Raw genomic sequence first — 23,105 nt, forward strand, 5'->3', positions numbered from 1 at the left:
ACACCACTGAGCAAAGAAAAGAATGAAGATGCCAAAAGCACATGAATATTTCTGGGACTAGGAGATGAGTCTGATTTAAACAGGTCTTATAAACCAGAAAGGTAAAACAAGATTAGAACAAACAGTAGATTTGGATCTGGAAAACCCAATAAATCAAGATCAAAAAAACCCCAGAGGACAGGGAGGTGCTGTCTTTAAGGTATTAATCATGAAAATGAGATAAGAATAAAGAACAAGGAGTCAGAGTGATCAGGTATATTCAGAAATAATTTCAAAAGGGAGCAAGATTCTGACAGGTGACTACTGAGATACTCTAGGTATGAAGTGATAGGGGCATTTATTGGGGTAACACAGAGAGAGAATAAAGGAAAAAAAGAAAGATGCTGTAAAGAGAGAAGTCAATGCAACTAAGTGACTCCCTAGCTAGTGAGCTGGAAAAAAAAAAACAGGAGTCAAAGCCAAAATCAATTCAGGAGATTAGATGACAGCATCAAAGTCAATTTAACATCCTTCTTCCAAGAGATCAACAGGCCACAGGAAAGCAAAAGTGAAACATATTACTACTAGTCAGGATCTTTACAAAAAACAAAATTATAAACATATTTTGAAGTGGGACTTACTGATGATGGGTACTGAAGGAAACCAAAATATGTCACTCTCAGATACGCCACTTTGACATAAAAGTTTTGAGCTGAAGGCAATCAAGCAAACTGCAAACCCAGAAAAAGCTACCGCCTTTCTGACTAAAGGCAGGATATAGATTTTCCTTTCACTGGCAAGAGATGCTTATTAGGCCAGAGAGGGTACCAAAGGAATCTGCCAACACACTTGACTCCATTAGTTTCCTCCCACATATTTACCCTCCACAGTATGACTCTTAGAAGTGTAAAACTGCTTCATTTTTCCTGTCATTTCTCTAGAAGTTTATTATTCTTTCTTGAGGATGTTACACAAACTGAATTTCTAAGCTACCACTTTGAGTTGCTTTCTTCCCATGTGATGTATGTTGCAGGCCTGTCTGTCCATGGGATTCTCCAGGCAAGAATACTGGAGTGGGTTGCCATGCCCTCCTCCAGGGGATCCTCCCAACCCAGGGACTGAACTCAGCTCTCCTGCATTGCAGGCGGATTCTTTACCATCTGAGCCACCAGGGAAGCCCAAATTATTTGCTTTCTTTTTGTTAAATCTTTTTATTAAATTCAACTGAACACCAAAGATGAGTAGAAGTAAAGTTTTGCCTGCCCTACAGGACCTTGGCCACATTCATGTTAAGCTATATAAAACCAGGAATGAGGATACTACTAATTGATAACTAAGATCTGTTCAACGTTTTACTATGTACACCACATCTTTAGGTAAGAACTAATGGTGGCTCCATTTTATAAAGAAATCATACTTTAGGGAGGACATAACTTGCTTAATAAGGCCACGAGCTAATAAAATGTGGAGATAGAAGCTGGCCCTAGGATACAGGATTCAAGATTCTCCCATAAGAGGAGGTGAGCAGCCCCTGAGCAGCCCAACTGTGAATTCTCTATGACTAAAACTCTGTCCATGTTATTTTCCTGGCAAGAATACTAGAGTGGGTTGCCATTTCTTTCTCCAGTGGATCTTCCTGACACAGGGATCGGACCTGGATCTCCCGCACTGCAGGCAGATTCTTTACTTATTGAGCCATCAGGAAAGCCCAATTTAGAAACAGCCTTATGACAGTCAGAGTCCCTAAACACAATTTTCCCTAGTGGTTCACTTCAAATGTGATGAATGAAAGGCCACATTAATTGCTTGGAGTTAAGAAATAAACCCAGTTAGAGAAATCATACCATAACTGTCTTTCAGGGGATCATTTTGTTCTACAAATGCTGAAGTATTGGTTGTTCCACTGGGGAGAAAGAGCAAATCTTCTAGGCCGTCATCATGGTGCATTTTAAAGGGATCTGGAATAAAGAAGGAATTTAAAACTCATTTCCAGAACACAACTAGAAAGATTAGCATTTATTACTGAATGAATATTCAATATTATTGAATATTGTGTGTTGTCAACAGTGTTAAATAAGATAATACGTGACTGAACATGCCAGGGAATCAAATATTCACCAATTCATTTTCACAGTTAAAAATACAAAATCTCATATTCTCTAATATTTGATTATCTAAATCAGTCAGGCAACAAATACACAAAACTGAAAGTACAATTCATGCTTGAGTCTATACTAGGAGGTGAGAGTACAAATATAACTAAACTTTCAATATGTATTTACAGAGCAGACATTCATTATTTAAAAAAAAAAAAAAGTAAAAAGGACATTTTCACCTCCTGTGAACATCATGAAGAAAATTGCATTCCAAAAGCTGTCTGAATGAGACAAGGTGAACAGCTGGCATCTGAAGAGAATGAACTCTCTACTCAGGAGCTGCCATGAGTAAAGGCACTGAAAACATCAGGTAAACTCTACCTTCTTACGAAAAAAGAGCAAATCCACTCAGGCCAAGCAAGAATTCTGCTCTTTAAGGAGGCCATCTCAAAATACAACATACATCTGAATTACCCTGGAAAGTCTTAAAAGATTGCCAGGACCTAAGAACATGCATTTCTATTCTCAGTGAATGCTAATTCTGTGCTTCCACTGTCAGAGGCGGCTGCACTGAAGTCTAGGCCTTAAATTAGCAAAAAAAAAATAACTGTTGTACGGTTTGCGTATTAGGAGAGGAAGCCCGCCAAATCACATGTAAAAATCAAAGATTTCTACAAAATTCTGTCATTTATTCATTACTATTTTGTTGTTGTTCAGTTGCTCAGTCTGTGACCTCATGAATTGCAGCACACCAGGCTTCCCAGTCCTTCACTATTCCTCAGAGCTTGCTCAAACTCATGTGCATTGAGTTGGTGATGTCATCCAATCATCTCATCCCCTGTGGCCCCCTTCTCCTCTTGCCCTCAATCTTTCTGGGCATCAGGATCTTCTCCAATGACTCAGCTCTTTGCATCAGGTGGCCAATATATTTTACTGTATGTGTATGACATGCAGACCCTGAGCACTCTAAAAATCCTAAGATGTACAAAAATAAGGGTTGAAAACATTTAACAGACGGATATACTTTAGTTCAAGTCAAGAAAGGTCTTCACTTGACAAATATTTAAGCTGAGAACTAAAGATGGGGGAGAGATGAAGAACTTTCTTTTTCTACATTCCCTCCCCTTAATGATCTCATCCCATCTCACAGCTTCACAGGTAAATATACAGAGACATAAAGTAAGTTAGTGGTGGCTTAGGGCTAGGGTGGATAAGGAGGTAGGAAGTGAGATCTAAGGAGTATTGAGTTTCTTTCAGTTCAGTTCAGGTCAGTTCAGTCGCTCAGTCGTGTCCAACTCTTTGCAACCCCATGAATCACAGCACGCCAGGCCTCCCTGTCCATCACCAACTCCCGGAGTTCACTCAAACTCATGTCCATCAAGTCGGTGATGCCATCCAGCCATCTCATTCTCTGTTGTCCCCTTCTCCTCCCTCCCCCAATCCTTCCCAGCATCAGAGTCTTTGCCAGTGAGTCAACTCGTCGCAGGAGGTGGCCAAAGTATTGGAGTTTCAGCTTTAGCATCAGTCCTTCCAATGAACACCCAGGATTGATCTCCTTTAGGAGGTGATAATTCTAAAATGGATTCTTGTGACAGCTATCAGTTCAGTTCAGTTCAGTCACTCAGTCGTGTCCGACTCTCCGCGACCCCATGAATCACAGCACGCCAGGCCTCCCTGTCCATCACCAACTCCCGGAGTTCACTCAAACTCATGTCCACGGCTATACATATATATAAATATACTAAAATCCATTTAACTGTATACTTTGAATGGGTGAATTTTATGGTATGTGAATTATATCTCAATAAAGCTTCTTTTAAAATTACGTATATCCAGGGTAACCAATGACTGAAGAGTGGTACAGAACATCAAGTACTAGATCATTCGGAACAATTATGAGCACCTTATAAGTTAGATAACAAAAAAGAAACAATATAGTATAAGTGGAAACAAATACCTTGAGCTCTCAACTGGATTGCTCTGACTTGGAGGTATCAATGCCACTGCTTTGATGTCCTTATGAAGCCCACCCCTCTGCCACTTCTAGCTCTAGGCAACAACAGATACGCTTTTTTTCTCTATATAAATTAGTTTGAATTTTATAGAAACCGGGTATAAGTTTTCATTTCTCTTTTGTCAAATGAAGATAATATATATTTGGCAGAGTTAGGTAATAAATGTAGAGAGTACATATATTGAGGCTCTAGCACTGTGCCTGGAACAAAACAAGCATTCCACAAATGGTGTCCTTATTACTATAATTCTCTACAGAAGAATTAAAGTTCCAGGGTACAACTGATCATTTAGTCCTCAATGAAGATGAATTTCAGTTAATTTAGTCAAAACAGGTTTTGAAGGGGAGAGAACAAAGGGGCACTTGCCTCAGAGGAAGGGATAAATAGAGAGAAGAAAGGTCAACTAAATGTTCAGAGGAAATAATTATACCTTGGTTGTGTTTTACGAGCAATATTTAGGCTGAAACGTTTTATCTGAGCGGTGACTGGAGGCTTTTCATGTTTAAGTTATTACACTTAGCGGTCACAAGCAAGTCTTGCACTTACCAGTCTGGATAGGATTTACCACATGCTCGGGTTGAAAGCAAAAGTTTGTCTTTTCTGGCCAGTTTTGGCTGTTCTGATATCCCTGGTAGGCCATCTTCTCTTCAAGGAATTCAGTTGGAAACCCTTCAAACAGAAACAGGAAACAAAAGTTATAAGGTACCACTGTTGACATTTGATTGTTTCTATTTCTGTCTTTTGTAAATAAAACTGCTATGAACATTCAAGTACAGGTTTTCATATAGACATATGTAAGATTTTACAGAATTAATTTAGCTTAGATCTCAAATAACAAAAACACAAATGTAATACCACAGTCCCATTCTGAATTATTAAGGAGAAATCAACCAGAAGGTGATAAGAGAAAACAAGATTTTTCTGATGCCCTGAGGTTGATGATAGGATCCATTTGTAACTGACACAACAGATTGTAAGCAATTGTCTCAAAACTCTTTGCCTGTCTTCGAAGAAAATAGTTTTTCTTTCCCCCACTTAACTATTAGTAAATCTGCAAAGGTTAAACCACAGGAGGGACAGAAGGAGGGATAGAGGGAGGGAGACAGAATAAACAAGCAAGCAACCAAGCAAAGGGTTGGGTACTAGTACTAATTAAGTGCTAGACTCTGCTCTGCTGAAAGCTAACCGTGTATACAAAGGACAGCTTTTTTATTTCTCCCTGTCTCAGTAATGACCTCTAAGGAAAATTGTTCAGTTCCAGAATTACAATAATAAAAGAATATTTTATCAATAATTTTATACTACCCAGGAAAGTATTAGCATTTCAATCTTTGAATTATGGCCTACTTAGAGAAAGTACACCTACCATCTCTTATTTCAAAGCTAATAAAGTCAATCTGCTTAGGGTTTTAACACAACAAATGCTTTCCACAGAATAAGAATGAAAGTGTTGGGTGCTAATCCTAATACCGTTCCTCATCCACTGAAATGAACTCATGCCAGGCTTATTTTGTGACTCCAACAGGAAAGCAGGTTAGTCCCCTCACGGCCTCTGCCCGAGCCAGTGCTTCTTGCCCCTGTGCCTATGCTCATGTGGTCCACCTGACTGAAACGTTCCCTCTTGTACCAACATCCCAAGGCCAGGACCAGGTCAGCTTCCACAGAGCCTCTCTTCAGATTTTAATGCTCATTTCCCTTTTCTGAGCTCTTTCAGCATTTGTTGTTGTTCCTAGCAAACAATTTAGCCCTTAACCACGTATTTTTTTTTTATTAGTCTTTATTTTTAAAAAAACCAACTTAAACCTTTTAAGTATTCTATGTTCATCATTTAAAAATCCATTATTTAACATGTGTTAATCTTATTTCTCCAAATCATTAATATGTGTTCTTTAAAAAGTAAAAAGTATGCTTTTATCACTTTATTTCTTCATAATGCTTAGCTCAGTGCATGGCACAGAACTGTGCTCAAAAAACAAGGTGCTATCAAAATTACCACAAGGGTCATTATTCTAGACTGGATGATTTAACAAATTCATATATACCAACCTTCTTGGAAAGCGATTTATATTTAATATGAAAAGCATAAGAAACCTAAGAAGCATTTAAGCTACAGACTATCACTTCTAAAATAAGCTTTAAAAGGCTGTGATTCTGCTTAAATTTCTTACCCTTTGGGAAATAAAGCAGTTGTTAACCAGTGAAGTGGGTACATTTTGCCCACACATTCTGGAGAAGAATAAGCACCTCTGGTAATCTCCCCTCTGTGCTGGGGACGCAGCCCAGCCTGGAAGCAATGTTCAGAATAGCCTCCGGCCAACAGTGTTATTAATGAGCGTTTTTGACACAGGCTCTCTCCCACATTTTCATTCAGTGTTACTGACCTAGATTTCCTTTTTAAAACTCCAAAGTATAAGCAGGAAAACTCCCTTGCAGGAACAACAGCCTTCAGAATAAATGTGTTGGTTTTTTTTAAAAAAGCATAACTGCAATCTACTTAGAGAGTCTATTTCAGACAAAGAATGAAAAATGAAATTTAAAATAAGAAGTATTTTAGGATGTTATAGGATGCTCGGGGCAGGCATGCGGGGATGACCCAGAGGGAGGATAAAGGGAGGAGGGAGGTGGGAGGGGGGTTCAGGAGGGGGAACTTATGTAAACCCGGGGCGAATTCATGTCAATGTATGGCAAAACCAACCAATATAATATTGTAAAATAATTTGCCTCCAATAAAAAATAAATAAATAAATAAAAGAAAAAAAAAAAGAATTTATAGCTATGAAAGCCCCACAGGTTCCTGCTCAGTTTCAGTATAATGAGAAAAAAAAATAAAATAAAATAAGAAGTAATTTACTTCATACAATGGAAAAAACCCTAGATACTTTGGTTCTCCTATAAATGTAGAATGGGGGAAGAAAAGGCCAGTTTCAATTTCTATGAAACTGGAAGCATTTTACAGAAAAGGCAAATGGCTAGATATTTAAAGTGTCAATTAATCTAGTAATATCTGTATCTCTATATATCAAAGCCAGAATAATTGTATCAGATAAGAGCCATTCAAAGTGCAACACAGAACAATAGATCTTAATAAAAAAAAGTTCATTGATATGGTTTCAGATTCTACAATGCAAGTAACCTTTAAGAAACGACCACGTCTCCAATTATGATGTCATATCAAAGAAGAATATCTAGTTATCTGAGGAAAAAACTATCAAAATACCCTTTATCTTAAATATATATGTGAAATGGATTTTCTTCTTATAGTTCAACTCAAACAACATATTGTGACAGACTGAATGCAGCTGTCTTCTATTAAACCAGACAGTTCACCAGAAATTTAGATATACCACCACCCTCCTCACTGAACTTTTTAAAAAGTACATTCACTAAAAATGTTAACCTTGGGCAGGGTACCTTGGGCAGGTAACATATTAACGTTAACATATCATTATATATTTTAATATAAATTATAATTAATAAATTATATTTATTGTTGCTGTTTTTAAAAATGTTTCTAAAGTCTTCATTTTAATATCTAATTTATAAATATTGACAGATAAAACCCACTGTATAAAAAAAAGTTCTTTGGGTCCTTAATAAATTTGTACACCAAACATACAATAAGCGCCACATATTTAAAGTGTATAATTTGATAAACCTTGACTATGTATGCCATCACCACAAGAGAACATACTCAAAAGTTTCCCAATTTTTAAGCGTGAAAACTGGTCTTGATGCCAAAAAGCTTGAGAGCTGATGCCTTAAGAGTATTTAGACATATTCTGCCTCTGGAGAGTCAAGTAAAAAAGATAAAGAAGCCAAAAAGAGAATGGACTGGGGCAGAAGACTAAGGTACTAATCTAGCTTGATCCAAAGAGTTAACTCATTTAATTCCTTCAAACTTCAATATGTTTACCTGCACCATCAAAGCACTGTACCAGTACTGGTATCTAAGCTCCCTTCCCTTCCAAGTCTGTTAGTCTACACCCTGAACCTCTATGTACTACACGGAGGCTCATATTTACTATCATTCTTCTAGCCCCCTCCCCCAACACCTCCCCTTCTCCCCTGAGGCCAGAAGTCCAAGACTAAGTTCAGGCTTCACTTCATTTTTGTGATAGAAATTTAACCAACTGAGGAATGGGAATACATATAATGAAATATCTTATTATCTCATTAAGCGCTAAACTATATGATGATGTCTAAAGTACATGGAAAGATAAGAAAATTAATGCTGGCAAGAGGGTTTCATAGATAAGATGGGGGAAATCTAGGAATATATATTTTCAGTGGCTGTTGACACTATAAGTAACACATATGAGAAAGTCTTAGATTATTATCACAAAGATAAAACAAAATCGGCTAGGGAAATAATGTGTATATTCATACATATAGTGATTATAGAATGATAAAGCAATTGTGGCAAAATGCTACTAATTGGTAAATCTGGAAAAAACATATGAAAGTTCTTTTTTATTTGTTCTATTCTTTCAATGTATATCTGTAATTATTTCAAAATAAAAATTTCTAGTTCTATTTTCTAAAAATAGAAACAAGTGACAGAAGAAAACTCTTTTCTCAGATTTTCCACCAATTCCACTTTTTATAATAAAATAGCTTTAAATGCTCATATCCAACTATATTAGGATGTCTTTCTCCTCTGCATTAAACAGGCAAAGACTTCATTAACCTTCCTGATTTGAATGATATATGGCCATTCCTAAATTGTTGGAGACGTTTTTAAAGACTTCTAGAGTTCTAATCGGAGAAGGCAATGGCAAGCCACTCCAGTACTCTTGCCTGGAAAATCCCATGGATGGAGGAGCCTGGTAGTCTGTAGTCCGTGGGGTCGCTGGGGGTCGGACACGACTGAGCGACTTCACTTTCACTTTTCACTTTCACACATTGGAGAGGGAAATGGCAACCTACTCAGTGTTCTTGCCTGGAGAATCCCAGGGATGGGGGAGCCTGGTGGGCTTCCAGCTATGGGGTCACACAGAGTCAGACACGACTGAAGTGACTTAGCAGCAGCAGAGTTCTAATACTATTTGAAAACACCAAAGCACTGAAGGTCTCAAGAAGAAAGAGAGACTGACTTTGAGTTAACAGTTTCTTTTTGGTTTGCCAGCATGCTTGTCTTAGAAATTTACGAACAAAAAAACGAAAACAAAAAACACAGTATGCTCATTTTGCTTCAACCAGAAATCTGTGCCCCTCCCAGAATGGGCACAGGTGAAGACTGCCACCATAAGGCCGCAATACGTCCTAAGTTAGCAATAGTTGAGCTATAAACACTACATTGTTTTCAGCTGTTCCTTTTACTTGCATGACACTTGATTTACTACCATACTGACTATACACCATTCCTATAAAAATGTTTCTACACGAGTTCCTTTTTCATTCTCTAAAAGGTTGTTTCTGTACTCTCCTCGCCAGCATCCTCCATCCCATATAAACTTTTACTTTATAAAAAACAGTATTCTTCCTCTGACCTTGCCTCTATTCCAAACTTATCTACATCTTCTTTCCTTCCTATTTGTGAGAGAGGTATGGTCCTCCACCTTCACGTTTTTTTTTTTTTTTTTTTTGATTTGGGGAAAAAAAAAACCAACACAAAAACCTGTCAAACTAGAGAATATAAGAAATGCATATCATTCTCCTTTCCAAGGACAGCATTCATGCAAGTACCCCATTCATCATCTTTCCCTGTATCATCTACTGCTCCAACCTCCTAGACTTGGTCTCTTATCCCTTCTCTCCTCCACACAATAAATCTCTGCTGCTGCTGCTGCTACTGCTAAGTCGCTTCAGTCGTGTCTGACTCTGTGCGACCCCATAGACGGCAGCCCACCAGGCTCCGCCACCCCTGGGATTCTCCAGGCAAGAACACTGGAGTGGTTTGCCATTTCCTTCTCCAATGAATGAAAGTGAAACGTGAAAATGAAGTCGCTCAGTCGTGTCCGACTCTTAGCAACCCCACGGACTGGAGCCCACAAGGCTCCTCCATCCATGGGATTTTCCAGGCAAGAGTACTGGAGTGGGGTGCCATTGCCTTCTCCGAATAAATCTCTACCGTCTTTAAAATAACAGCAAAATTCAAATTGTATTAAAGAATATTTCCTATAGAAGAATTATGGATTAAAGAAATTTAGATTCTACTTTGAACAAGCCAACAGTTAGTAAAAAACAAATGAGATAATTTGGGAAATACTGGTGAACTGAATAGTAACTGGACATCTGACATTATGAAATGGGGTGTGAATGTGTGTGTGTTGAGCTTTAAGCCAACTTTTTCACTCTCCTCTTTCACTTTCATCAAGAGACTTTTTAGTTCCTCTTCACTTTCTGCCATAAGGGTGGTGTCATCTGCATATCTGAGGTTATTGGTATTTCTCCCGGCAATCTTGATTCCAGCTGGTGCTTCTTCCAGCCCAGCATTTCTCATGATGTATACTCTGCATATAAGTTAAATAAGCAGGGTGACAATATACAGCCTCGACATACTCCTTTCCCAATTTGGAACCAGTCTGTTCTGTTTAAACCTCAACATTCAAAAAACTAATATCATGGCATCTGGTCCCATGACTTCATGGCAAATAGATGGGGATGCAATGGAAACCCTGACAGACTTTATTTTGGGGGGCTCCAAAATCACTGCAGATGGTGATTGAAGCCATGAAATTAAAAGACGCTTGCTCCTTGGAAGAAAAGTTATTACCAACCTAGACAGCATATTAAAAAGCAGAGACGTTACTTTGCCAACAAAGGTCCATCTAATCAAAGCTACAGCTTTTCCAGTAGTCATGTATGGATGTGAAAGTTGGGCCATAAAGAAGGCTAAGCACTGATGAATTGATGCTTTTGAACTGTGGTGCTGGAGAAGACTCTTGAGAGTCCCATGAACAGCAAGGAGATTCAACCAGTCCATCCTAAAGAAAATCAGTCCTGAACATTCATTGGAAGGACTGATGCTTAAACTGAAACTCCAGTACTTTGGCCACCTGATGCGAAGAGCTGACTCATTTGAAAAGACCCTGATGCTGGAAGAGATTGAAGGCAGGAGGAAAAGGGGGTGACAGAGGATGATGAGATGGTTGGATGGCATGAGCAACTCAATGGGCATTGAGTTTGAGTAAACTCCGGGAGCTGGCGATGGACAGGGAGGCCTGGCATGCTGCAGTCCATGGGATCGCAGAGTCGGACACGACTGAGTGACTGAACTGACTGTGTGTGTGTGAATGAATAAGTATGTTTTTAAAAAGAATCATATTTTTTTAAGCAAATCCAAGACATCATATTATCCTATCCATGTATCAATCTTTATGTCTGGGATTTGCTTAAAAAAAATATCTAGGGTTAAGTGGAGGGAGTTAAGTGCAGGACAGATGAAATCAGATTGCCCATCTGTTTGAAAAGTCGAGCAACCAACTATAGTCTCTGCCTCTAGTCTGATGTTCCTCTTCCTAGCATAAAATATATAGAACTCTTCAGTGTTTTTCCAAAACTCACAGATTACTGAAATTAGTCACACAAGCCAGTCTTAAATAATGTTTCAGCGTCATTCCCAGCTAACCACTCTATTCCTTACCCACATCCTACTGTTTCACATGACCTGCTCCATCCACCTGTAACACTCTACTTTGCTCCCCCATGCTGCCTGCCTGCTGCCTCTCAGGCTCGCTCCTCTGGGAAATATATGCATGTGCCACTCCACGGGGACGTCTTTCCTCAGTGTTCGTGTGGAAGACTGTGCACACACATAAATGAGTGATACATGATATGGCTCAATGGCTCTGTGGCGGGCCACCTGAGACCAATGAGTGCATCTTTCTATTTGGTATTCCCAGCCACAAATGCTGTGTCTGACACCTAAATGGTGCCCAATAAATGGCTGCTGAATGAAGAAACGACCGCAATTTGGAAGAGGAAGAATTAATCTGGACATTGTGGTTGTTCAGTCACTAAGTCGTGTTCGACTCCTTGCGACCCCACAGACTACAGCACACCAGGCTTCCCTGACCTTCACTACCTCCCGGAGTTTGTTCAGATTCATGTCCATTGAGTCAGTGATGCTATCTAACCATCTCTTCCTCTGCTGCCCCTTCTCCTTCTGCCTTCAATCTCTGTCGATTTTTCACATCAGGTGGCCAAAGTACTGGAGCTTCAGCTTCAGTCCTTCTAATTCAGGGTTGACTTCCTTTAGGATTGACTGGTTTGATCCCTTGAAGTCCAAGGGACTCTGAAGAGTCTTCTCCAGCATCAAAACTTTTTCTAAATGTTCAGGGCTATTAAACAATACAAATCTATGTTAAACTAAATCAGCCTATTCAAAGACTTAGTCTTGGTTAGGACTACTTAAGGGTAAGAAAAGTACAATTAATAATTGCATCACGGCAACAGACGTCATAAACCATGACTGTCGTTTATCTGTGACAAGATGGGTAGCTACCCTAAGTGAAAGTGAAAGTCACTCAGTCATGTCCAACTCTTTTCGACCCCATGGCCTATACAGTCCATGGTATTCTGGAGTGGGTAGCCATTCCCCTCTCCAGGGAATCTTCCCAACCCAGGGACTGAACCCAGGTCTCCCGCATTGCAGGTGGATTCTTTACCAGCTGAGCCACAAGAATAGGGAGAAGGAAAAATTAGGTTCTTTCTTCAGACAAAATAAGAATTCAAATTTCCCCTCAAAATATCAATAACTCATGATAAGTCCCATTTATATTTTCACATTCTGATGAACAGTTTATATAAATAGAAGTATTTAAATTATTTTGGTTTAAAGCCAGAAAACACTTTATGAGTAGTCATAATCAAAATTGAACTGCAGTAGAAACCCCATGTGAACATTAAATTGCATTCAGGTCCACAGTCCATATTTCACGACTTCTGTTCATTCTGCCAGTTTATTCCAGGATAAATTGACATTTGGATAATTGACATTCCAGCCCTAAACTGAGAATGAAAACCCACTGTCCCAAGTAGGGCAAATTATTCATGGATATTTAACATTCTCATTACAGAATATGACTTGGAACACTACCACACACACGAAGCACGAAGGAAATTAATGTCCAAACCATTTACTCTCTTCCTGTTCCCTCAGATTCTGAAGGACTTCTTCATATTCTGAGAAGTGTGTCAGCAGTGTGGGGTTGCGGAAGGGTTTGGTTTCCCATGATTTCTGTTCCCCCTCTTCCTCCTGACATGGAGGAGACGGGTAGTGAAATCTTCACCCCGAGGTAGCAAAGAGAGGCATCAAGTTAGTTGCGGGGTCAGGTTTCCACCTCTTCTTTCTCTCCACACACAACCAGAGGCACATTTCTTTCCGATTCTCCCTAACTACCATACATCAAGGGAGACAAGGCCAAATAACCTGTCAGAAATCCCCCAAAACCCAATAGACCTCTGCTTCTTCAATTCACTAATGCCTGATAAAAGGGTTATCACTGTAGGCACTTGAAGTGGTAGCTTCCTCTCTGCTCTGAAAAAAAATGGAATGAAAACTTAAGTTGTTTGTGCCCTCTGGTCACAACTGTGGCCCAGTCTTCTAAACAAGGAGGGTGTGTTATCAGTGAAAACACATCAAATCTTCAGAAGGATCCACTGGTGCCCAAGCAGGGTGATTTTCTTTAGGTCAAATGAAGGTATCCTTTAACACAACCATTCAGAATTTCATATGTATCAATTTCAATTGGTTGTACCAGGTCAAATCTCGGTTTTTCTTTAAGTTGAATATATCAAACATAACAAAGATACAACAATTTAATGGTACCTTGAGCTGTGCTCACTTATTCATTCAATATCTATTTAAGCATCTACAGTATGTGCCGGGCTCCAAGGTGTTTTCTTTTGTTCTTGCTCTTCAGGTGAGGGAGATACTGAGCGGCGCTCACTTCCACAGATTTCAGTGGCACCAAACAGGTGACCTTTCTTTACTTCTGCTATCACCCCAGTCAACTCCTACTGAGTTTCATGGAGAGTTTTGTTGGTACCCCTCATTCTGTGGCATGTCAGAAACTTCTCCACCCTCCAGTAGACTTCAAGAGCTCTGAATCTCAGCCTGAGGTGGGCCCTCTTTCAAATGTATCGTTTTCTTATATATCCTGCCTCAGTTCCCATATCTGCTGTTCCTTTATTCCTCAGAGGTCCCTTTATCCTTTAGTGGGTAATATCTTATTATTAGTTTTTACGTGTGTCTGATCAATCGCGTCTGACTCTGTGATCCCATTAACTGTAGCCTGCCAGGCTCCTCTGTCCATGGAATTTTCCAGGCAAGAAGACTGGAGCAGGTTGCCATTTCCTTCTCCAGGGGATCTTCCTGGACCAGGGATGGAACTCTTGTCCCCTGCATTGGCAGGTGGGTTCTTTACCGTTGAGCCACCAGGGAAGCCCAGTATTACTTAGTTATTGTTTTTATTAACTTTCTCTTGTTCAAATTACTGTTTCTATTTGCTGACTGGACCTTAACACAAAATTGGTACCAAAAGTAGGGTGACTCTAGAAGACAGACTTACAAACATGGGATGTGGAGCCTGGTTTGTCAGGCCTTTGGGTTTCAGTGCAATGCTAATAAGCACCTTACCAATGGGAAACAGGATACTATTAATCCACAGCATACAGTGGCAAAACAGTTAGTTGAGCTGTCAAATGTGATTGTGTTGAAGTGTAAACTAAAGCAAGTACCTGGGGAGCCCAAGCAACCATTGCACTTGAATGTTTTGGCGAGAGCGATGACTGCAATAATTGTAGTATGGACAGAGCCTACTGAATATGCTGAGTGCTCAAAGAAAGAAAATGACCAACTCAGGTCTCCCAACCGCTGAGAGTTAGCTTGAAAATCAGAGAGTTTATATCACAGCCCCAGAGAATCTCTTATTTCCTGTAGCCACAGGTCCATAACCGAAATTTATAACCATGAGGCCCCAGGTCACTGTAGTCTTCACGAATGAAGGAGCTTGTCCTTGGGAGCCTGAAATTACTGACTGAATCCCTGAGAAAATTTCACGTGGGGCAGATGCTTTCAAAGAGAATGCTCATTTTCCTTGTGGCCTACCACAGCCACTCTCTCTCACTCTGGACCCATAACCAGGGTCAAATCTCAGCATTCTCTAGGGCAGTGTTTGGGAAACTACAGTGCATGCGCAAAATTTGCTCAGCCACCTATTTTTGTAACAGCCCACAACCTAAAACTTTAGACTAGTTTTAGGTTCACAGCAAAACTGAATAGCAAGTATATAGATTTCCCAAATATTCCTGTATCACCACCAGAAGGCTCCCTCACATCAAAATACCTACCACCAAGATACATTTGTTATAATCAATGAACCCATCCTGACACATCATCACCCAAACCTCATTTTTCAATGGTTTAAAAAATTAAAACAGGAAAGAAAATTCTGAAAAATTCCCATTTCAGTGACCCATTAATAAATGGGCACAGACACACTCATTTGTTTACATACTGTCTAGGGCTACTTCGGTGCTACAGCAGCAGAGCTGTGTTATCTGTTGACAGAGACGATATGGCCTGCAGAGCCTTATGTATTTATATCTGGTCCTTTATAGATAAATGCCAAGTCAGGTCTAGATATACCCTATGAATCCTGAAGGAAACAGCCTTCACAGCAAAAAAAAAAAAAAAACTCTGATAATAATGTATTGGCAGAAACTTGGGGACTAGGTGTAGAAATAGTTTCTAAGGACATTTGACCAAGGAGGGTAGAATATAATTCTATATTTGGTCTTTAATGTGTTAACTTATGCAGCTAGAAGTGGCTCTAAAAGTTTGCTCAGTTAGGGAAGAAAAAACTCCAGTCTGGTTTATACATGAATCTGCACAAACAGACACAGCACTCGAGCCCCATTTAAAGGTAACCATGAAGGACAATGGTGAGAGAAAATCCTCCAAGTGGGTGGACCTTTGAGCAGAGCATCTGGCTGCCACTCTCCATGGAGTGAGACATGGTTTACACTGATTATACTATTGTACCCCACATCACTAATCATTAAAGGGTATCCACTGTAAAGAGAAAAAAAGTGAAAGTGTTAGTTGCTCAGTTGTGTCCAACTCTTTGCGACCCCATGGACTGTAGCCCACAAGGCTTATCTGTCCATGCAACTCTCAAGGCAAGAATACTGGAGTGGGTAGCCATATCCTTCTCCAGGGGAACTTCCCGATGTAGGGATGGAACCCGGGACCCCTGCATTGCAGGTGGATTCTTTACCATCTGAGACACCAGGAAAGCCCATTTATTGTAAAGGAAGGCCTTAATAACCAGGCTGACAAAATGACTCCAGGGACATCAGCCAGCCTCTTGCCTCAGGCACCAGAGTGCTTCCTTAATGGATCCATGAAAAAGTGACCCTTGTAGCAGGGAGAGAAGTTATGTATGGGATCAACAACACAGGCTTCCCCTAAACCAAGTTGACCTGGCTAAAGTTATTGCCAAGTGTGTCCAACTTGTCAACAGCACAGACTCAAACTCAGCCTCCCATTGGGTACCATTCCCAGGGAGACTAAGTTGATTACACCACACTTGAACATCATGGGAAGACTGTGGGAGCAATTAAGGAGAGGCAGAAATTTGTTCTCAGTGGACTAGACATGTATTCTGGATACAGATTTGCCTTCTCTTCCTACCTTGCTTCTGCCAGTGCTCATGAAATGCCTGATCCACCATTGTAACATTTCACACAGCACTGCTTCCAATCAACAAAGTCATTTCACAGCAAAGTTCGGGGAGGGGAAGGCTCAAGCCCACAGAATTAACTGCCTTTATCACAGTGCATCACCCAGGATAGCTGGCCCAATTAAAAGATGGAATAATCACTTACTCAGTTGTAGTTTCAACTGGGAAACAACACCCTAAAATAATGGGGGTAATGCTTTGAATCAGAGAACCTTAAAGAGTGCCGTCTCCACAACAGCCATAATATGTGGATTTGAGAATCAAAGGGAAAACACTATTGTATCTAATAACTCACTCATCAAATTTTCACTTCAAGTCCTGACAGAGTAGAGTTCTGCTAATTTGAAGGTCTTAGTCCCCAAGAAGGAAATATAACTACAATCATATACAACAGTTTAATTGAACTAGAAAATGAGACTCCTACATGGCCATTTGGGACTCCTTACTCCAGTGAACCAATGGGCAGGAAAAAGGGCTACTGTACTTGCTAGGAGGATTGAGCCTCATTATCAGGGGGAAATTGGGTTGCTGCAATGCAATAAAAGCAAAGAGGATCAGGTATGGAACCCAGGGGAGTCTATGAGTCTAATACTTCCATGTCAATAATAAAGGTCCATGGAAAACTAGGACAATTTATTTTAAAAAGGCCATACATACTACTGAAGAAATGACAACCTGAAATTCTAGATCATTTCACCAAGAAAAGAATTTCTACCAGCTGAGGTTCTGGCTGAGGACAAGGGAACTATAAAATGGGTAGGTGAACAAAGAACTGCTGGTCTTGTGACTAATTACAAAAATAAGAACTCTGATGGCTTTGTATATTTTCTCTTTGTTATATTCTATTTGTGTATTCCAATAATTTTCTTTTCTTCTTCTTTTCATTATTATAACTTGTCAAAGGTTAACTTTACAATCAGTGTCTTGACAAAAGAATATTATCCACTGCCACTGTGGTTTGAGGACTGCATGCAAAGCACGCCTATAGGTACTGAGCACCTCACTTTGGGGAAAGGGTGAAAGCCACCTCCAACATATGGGAGACAGCTCTATCTTGTTAAACACAAACCTAAGAGTTGTTCTGTTGGTATGTGAAAGCTCAAATATACGTAGACAAGTACATATGGGTACTAAGTAGTCAAACAGGTAGATGGTGCCATCTGTCAGTGTATTCTTCTCTGTTCACTCAGTCTCCGTTCTCTGCCTTGCTTGTGATAATGGAGCCGGACCCTGTAAATGTTTCTCCTTTGCCAGTTGTCATGATATTAAAGTTAGTAGAGGGTAATGAGGAAGGGGCTTCTCCTGCTTCCAGTGTGCTTTTCCATCTCCTTGCTCCTGTGATGCTCTGCTGGTGTGCAGAACATCCAGTGGCACTCATCCGAACATGTTTTAACGGGCACTCTCGTGAGCATCTTCTCAGGCAAGTTCTGCCAGTGCCCCAAGCTGACTTCTCACTGATTCAGCAGCACATCCACATACAGCTTCCTGTTTGCCAACCTTGGTCTACATTTCCTCAGCAAATACCCAATGAAGACATCCAAGAAAAGAAACTGGCTTTGGAGCAGGAGGGCATTCTTCCAAATTTTTCTTTACTATATACTCTGCTTCAGTCTAGGGTAGTTAACTGCTCCCCTATACCTGTCATTTCCATATTCTTTAGAATACCAGCTGCCAACTTTCTGGCACCAGGTTTTGTGAAAGACAATGTTTCCACAGACCGGGGGTGGGGTGGAGGGTTCAGAATGATTCAAGCCAATTACATTTATTGTGTACTTTATTTCTATTATTATTACATTGTAACATGTATTAAAATAATTATATAACTCACCATAACTTGTCACTCACTGATAGGATTTTGATGTGAGTCTGCAAGCAACTGATTTACTTGGGCTCTGTGCAAATTTCTCTGCTAATGACAATCTGTATTTGCAGGGGCTCCCCAGTGTGAGCATCACCACCTCAGCTCCACCTCAGATCATCAGGCATTAGAGTCTCAGAAGGAGACATGTGCAGTTCACAGTAGGGTTTGCGCTCCTATGAGAATCTAATGCTGCTGCTCACCTGACCGGAGGTGGAGTTGAGGTAGGAATGAAGGCAATGGGGTGTGGCTGAAATACAGAGGAAGCTTTGCTAGCTCTTCTGCTGCACCTCTTCTGCTACAGCCTGGTTCCTAACGGTTATGAGTCCCTGGCCTGGGGTAGGTGGGGCATCTGCTTTCAAGTTCTCTTTCAGTTTGGTTCAGTTCAGTCGCTCAGTCGTGTCTGACTCTCTGCGACCCCATGAATCACAGCACGCCAGGTCTCCCTGTCCATCACCAACTCCCGGAGTTCACTCAAACTCATGTCCATAGAGTCGGTGATGCCATCCAGCCATCTCATTCTCTGTCGTCCCCTTCTCCTCCCGCCCCCAACCTTTCCCAGCATCAGAGTCTTTTCCAGTGAGTCAACTCGTCGCAAGTTCTCTTTACCCCTCAGTAATTAATTCCCCATTCAAACTACTGTGTGGTTTCTGACCCCTGACTAGGCCTTGATTGATACAGTTACTGAGAATTAAACCACTGAGATGGCTAAGAGTGAGAAGTTCTCATCACAAGGGGAAAAAAATTTCTGTAACTAAGGGCGGTGACAGATACTAACCAGAGTCTTTTGTGGTCATCATTTCACAACCTACACAAATTCCAACTCATTGTTGTACACCTGAAACTAACAGTGTTTTATGTCAACTATACCTCAATTTTAAAAAATCCATAAAATGGTCTACATCCGCATTACAGAGGAAAATGGGGAAGAGAATAAGCAATGTTTATCCCAAAGAACACAAATTACAAGGCACATGCTAATCTCTAGTCAAAGGGCTGCCATGCGCACGAGAGCGCACTGCACCCCTGCCGCTCAGCTCCAGCGCCTGTGGCAGCCACACAGCAGACTAGCTCTTTACACAGAAACACCAACATCAGAAACACTACCCTTCAGTGATCAGAAAGTGCAACTCTCCAATGAAGAGCGCTAAGGAGTCCAATTCATAATCTACACAGCTTTGCATCTGCTCAGCTCATTTCAAATTGCTGTAATCTCCACTGGAGAATCAACTGTCTCAAATTTTCGTAGTGACAAAGTCCTAAGTTAATTTCCTCACAAGAAACAAAACAAAGGCTCTTCCTTCAGTCTGCCTGGAGTCTTTTGAAAGTTTCACCTTCAATTTTGTCCTCTGGAAATATAGAATCTCCAAAGACAAAGGACACTGAATGTGCGATAGTTACATCCAATAAAAAATACACACATTTAAATAGGATAGGGGGCTGATGACGTAACAGAGAATGACTTATCGGCAGCATTATTTACTCGGCTGGACTTGTAAGAATGCTCTATGTGGACGTTAATCATTATTACATTTATTAAACCTCTAATTAATCATTTTACATTTATTAACCCCTCAAACAGGTTACCAAGCACTGAAAGTATTTCTGTCCCCTAATGCAAACAATTCTTTTATTACTAGTTCTCCTGTTATACAGGAAGAACTGTGGGCTTGAAAAGGGCAAACAACTTGCTAAGAGACCAAAGTTAGCAGGTGGTAGATCTAGGCCTGCTCTTTACACAGCTTTCTCAAATGTAAACAAACCACTAGAGGGACTTATTTCCTGAAATACATGTACCAATAACCTGCCAAAAATCACTGCAATTACATCTGACCCTGCTCTTAACATTCCCTGCCTATGTGAGTCCTGAAACAAACAAAGAACCACCTACTCAGAGAAAAATGCTGGTGGAAAAAAAAGAAGGAAACATAACCAAACCCTTATGAAACTTCACAATATAAAAAGATTTATGCCAGGTAATCTGTTTAAACACAAAATAGCAAGGTGGCCCACTCCTCTTCAACATTAAACAGCTATTATGGTTGAGAAGTTTGTAATTTTCTCAATAGTACAGGAAGTTCATAGCACAAGTCTTTATTCCCTGCCACATCTCTTAAATGCTACAGAAATGTAACAAGGGATCTAAGGGCCAAAGTCTTGATATGCTTTAGAATGACGCAGAAATCCCCTCCTCCACTGCCAGGGGTTCTGCGGCACTCCTCCCCCGGAGCTCGCCCCTCTGCTACAGCCTGAGCCCATTAGAGCCTCCTACCAGCCTCTACCCTTTCATCTTAGCAGATAGAACAATTTAAAACAGACTCCTTCTGTAGAACCACATTTCTTTCCTTCATCTTTAAAAATAAAAACAAATCCACATTCAACAAAACTGCTCATTCAATAGCTACTGTGCACCTACTCTATGCCAGACACTGGTCTAGGTGCTGGGCCACAGCAGCGACCAAAGCAAAAGCCCTTTCCCTCTTGTAACATTTACCTTCTAATGAGGAAAGTCAGACAATAAACAAGGTAATTAAATTGTACAAATGATAAAGCAATGGGTGCCATGGATAAAACTAAAACAAAGTAGGAGATAAAAATGGAAGGGGTACCATGTTGGGTAAGACAGAGAAGACCTCTCTGAGAAGGGGGAAAGTGAACTACAAGTGTATCTGAGGGAAAAGAATACCAGATAGAGAAATCAACAAGTGCTCAGAACCCAAGGCAGGGGCCCACCTGGCTTGTCCAGCAGTGAAGCAAAGCTAAAGGGAAGAATAAGGAAATGTGGTCATAAGGCCTTATGGTATCTGGGTAAGGACTTTTTGGCTTTTACTCGGAGATAGGAAACTACTGGAGGATTCTGAGCAAAAGAATAACATGATCTATGCACAGGGCCACTCTGGGTGTTTTTGAGAATATACTATAGGGAGCAAATGAATGCAAGGAGGCAGACTCATCTGGGAGGTTGTTACAGCAGTCAAAGTGAGAGGTGGTAGCTCAAACCAGGGAGAGAAAAGGAAGGGAGGTGAGGAGCAGTCGGTCAGGTTGCAGATCTATTTTTCTGACCAAACAGATGTGGGATGCAAGACAAAGAGAGAATAGGGGAAGTCAAACATTTCGCCTGAGCAACTACAAGAATATTCTGTTTAATGGGCTGGAGAAGGTTTTGTTTTCTGTTTTTGGGCAAAAGTTGAGTGTGGCAAAAGTTCAGTTTAGGACCCCTCAAATTTGACATGTCAACTTTACATCTAAATGGAGATTTCAAGCTGTAATTTCAAATTTTCTTAGTTCTTATCCAATCTCCTCATGGAATTTAACCAGTATTACATCTGTTCTCAAAAGATGTTTCTGAAAACTCTGGTTAGCATTTAAATAATGTTTATAAATTTGGGCATTTCTCTGTGCAACCGGAAAGATTAGTATAAACTCACAAGATGGCTAATACATAAAACAACACTTCAATTCTGAAGAGGTCTGTAAGTACACAGTGGTTACTTTGAAAAAAAATTTTTTAATGAGCTAGTATTGTTTATTTATTTTTACCATTCTTAAATGTGCAGCTCACTGGCATTAAGTATATTCAAACTAATACACTAGCATCACTGCCATCCATCTCCAGAACTCTGTGCACACTGAAAAACAACTCCCCATTCCCTGCCTCCTCTCAGTTCCTGTCAACTATCATTTTACTTTCTGTCTCTATGAACTTGATTACTTATATACAGTACCTCATATAAGCAGAATCATATAAGTGGCATCGGTGTTTACTCTTTTGTGACTGGCTTTTTTCACTTAGCATAACATTGTCAAGGCTCATCCAGGTTGGAGCACGTGTTGGAATTTCCTTTTCAAGGCTGAAGAATACTCTATTGTATATCCCCTTGTGGCTCAGCTGGTAAAGAATCCACCTGCAATGTGGGAGACCTGGGTTGGATCCCTGGGTTGGGAAGATCCCCTGGAGAAGGGAAAGAATACCCAACTCCAGTTTTCTGGCCTAGAGAATTCCAAGGACTGTATAGTCCATGGGGTTGCAAAGAATCGGACACGACTGAGGAAGTTTCACTTTCACCACTCTATTATACACTATGTATATTACACTTGGGTTGTATCTACCTTTTGGCTATTAAGAATAATGCTGCGGGTGTACAAAGTTCATGCTTTTATCTGGGTATATATCCAGATGTGGGATTGTTGGTTCATAGAGTAATTCTATTTTTAATATTTTGAGGGCCTACCATACTATTTCTTATAACGGTTCCACCATTTTGCATTCTTAACAGCAATGCACAAGGGTTCCAATTTTTCCACATTCTCATTAATACTTGTTATTTTCCGGTTGTTTGTTTTAAAAACAATAGCCTAGATCCTAACAAGTGTAAAGCAGTATGCCACTGTACTTTTGATTTGCATTTTCCTAATGATTGGTGATGATAAGCACCTTTTCATGTGCTTATTGGCATATAAGCCAATA

At 40.2% G+C, this 23,105-nt stretch overlaps 1 protein-coding gene across 5 annotated transcripts in view; it reads right to left on the minus strand.

The window, feature by feature from the left end:
* Window positions 1-23,105, minus strand: part of MAP4 (microtubule associated protein 4) — a 98,836-nt gene that overhangs the window by 41,922 nt on the left and 33,809 nt on the right. For all 5 annotated transcript variants that reach the window (XM_055413705.2, XM_088831808.1, XM_055413707.2 and 2 more), the window contains exons 4-5: window positions 4,637-4,759; window positions 1,824-1,937 (exon numbers count right to left, since the gene is read on the minus strand). In XM_055413705.2, the coding sequence (XP_055269680.2) occupies window positions 1,824-1,937; window positions 4,637-4,759 (237 nt within the window). The remainder of the gene's footprint in view (window positions 1-1,823; window positions 1,938-4,636; window positions 4,760-23,105) is intronic.

Source organism: Moschus berezovskii, chromosome 24, assembly GCF_049115385.1.
Source record: "Moschus berezovskii isolate FMDL1 chromosome 24, NW_MosBer_1.0, whole genome shotgun sequence".
NCBI lineage: Eukaryota > Metazoa > Chordata > Mammalia > Artiodactyla > Moschidae > Moschus > Moschus berezovskii.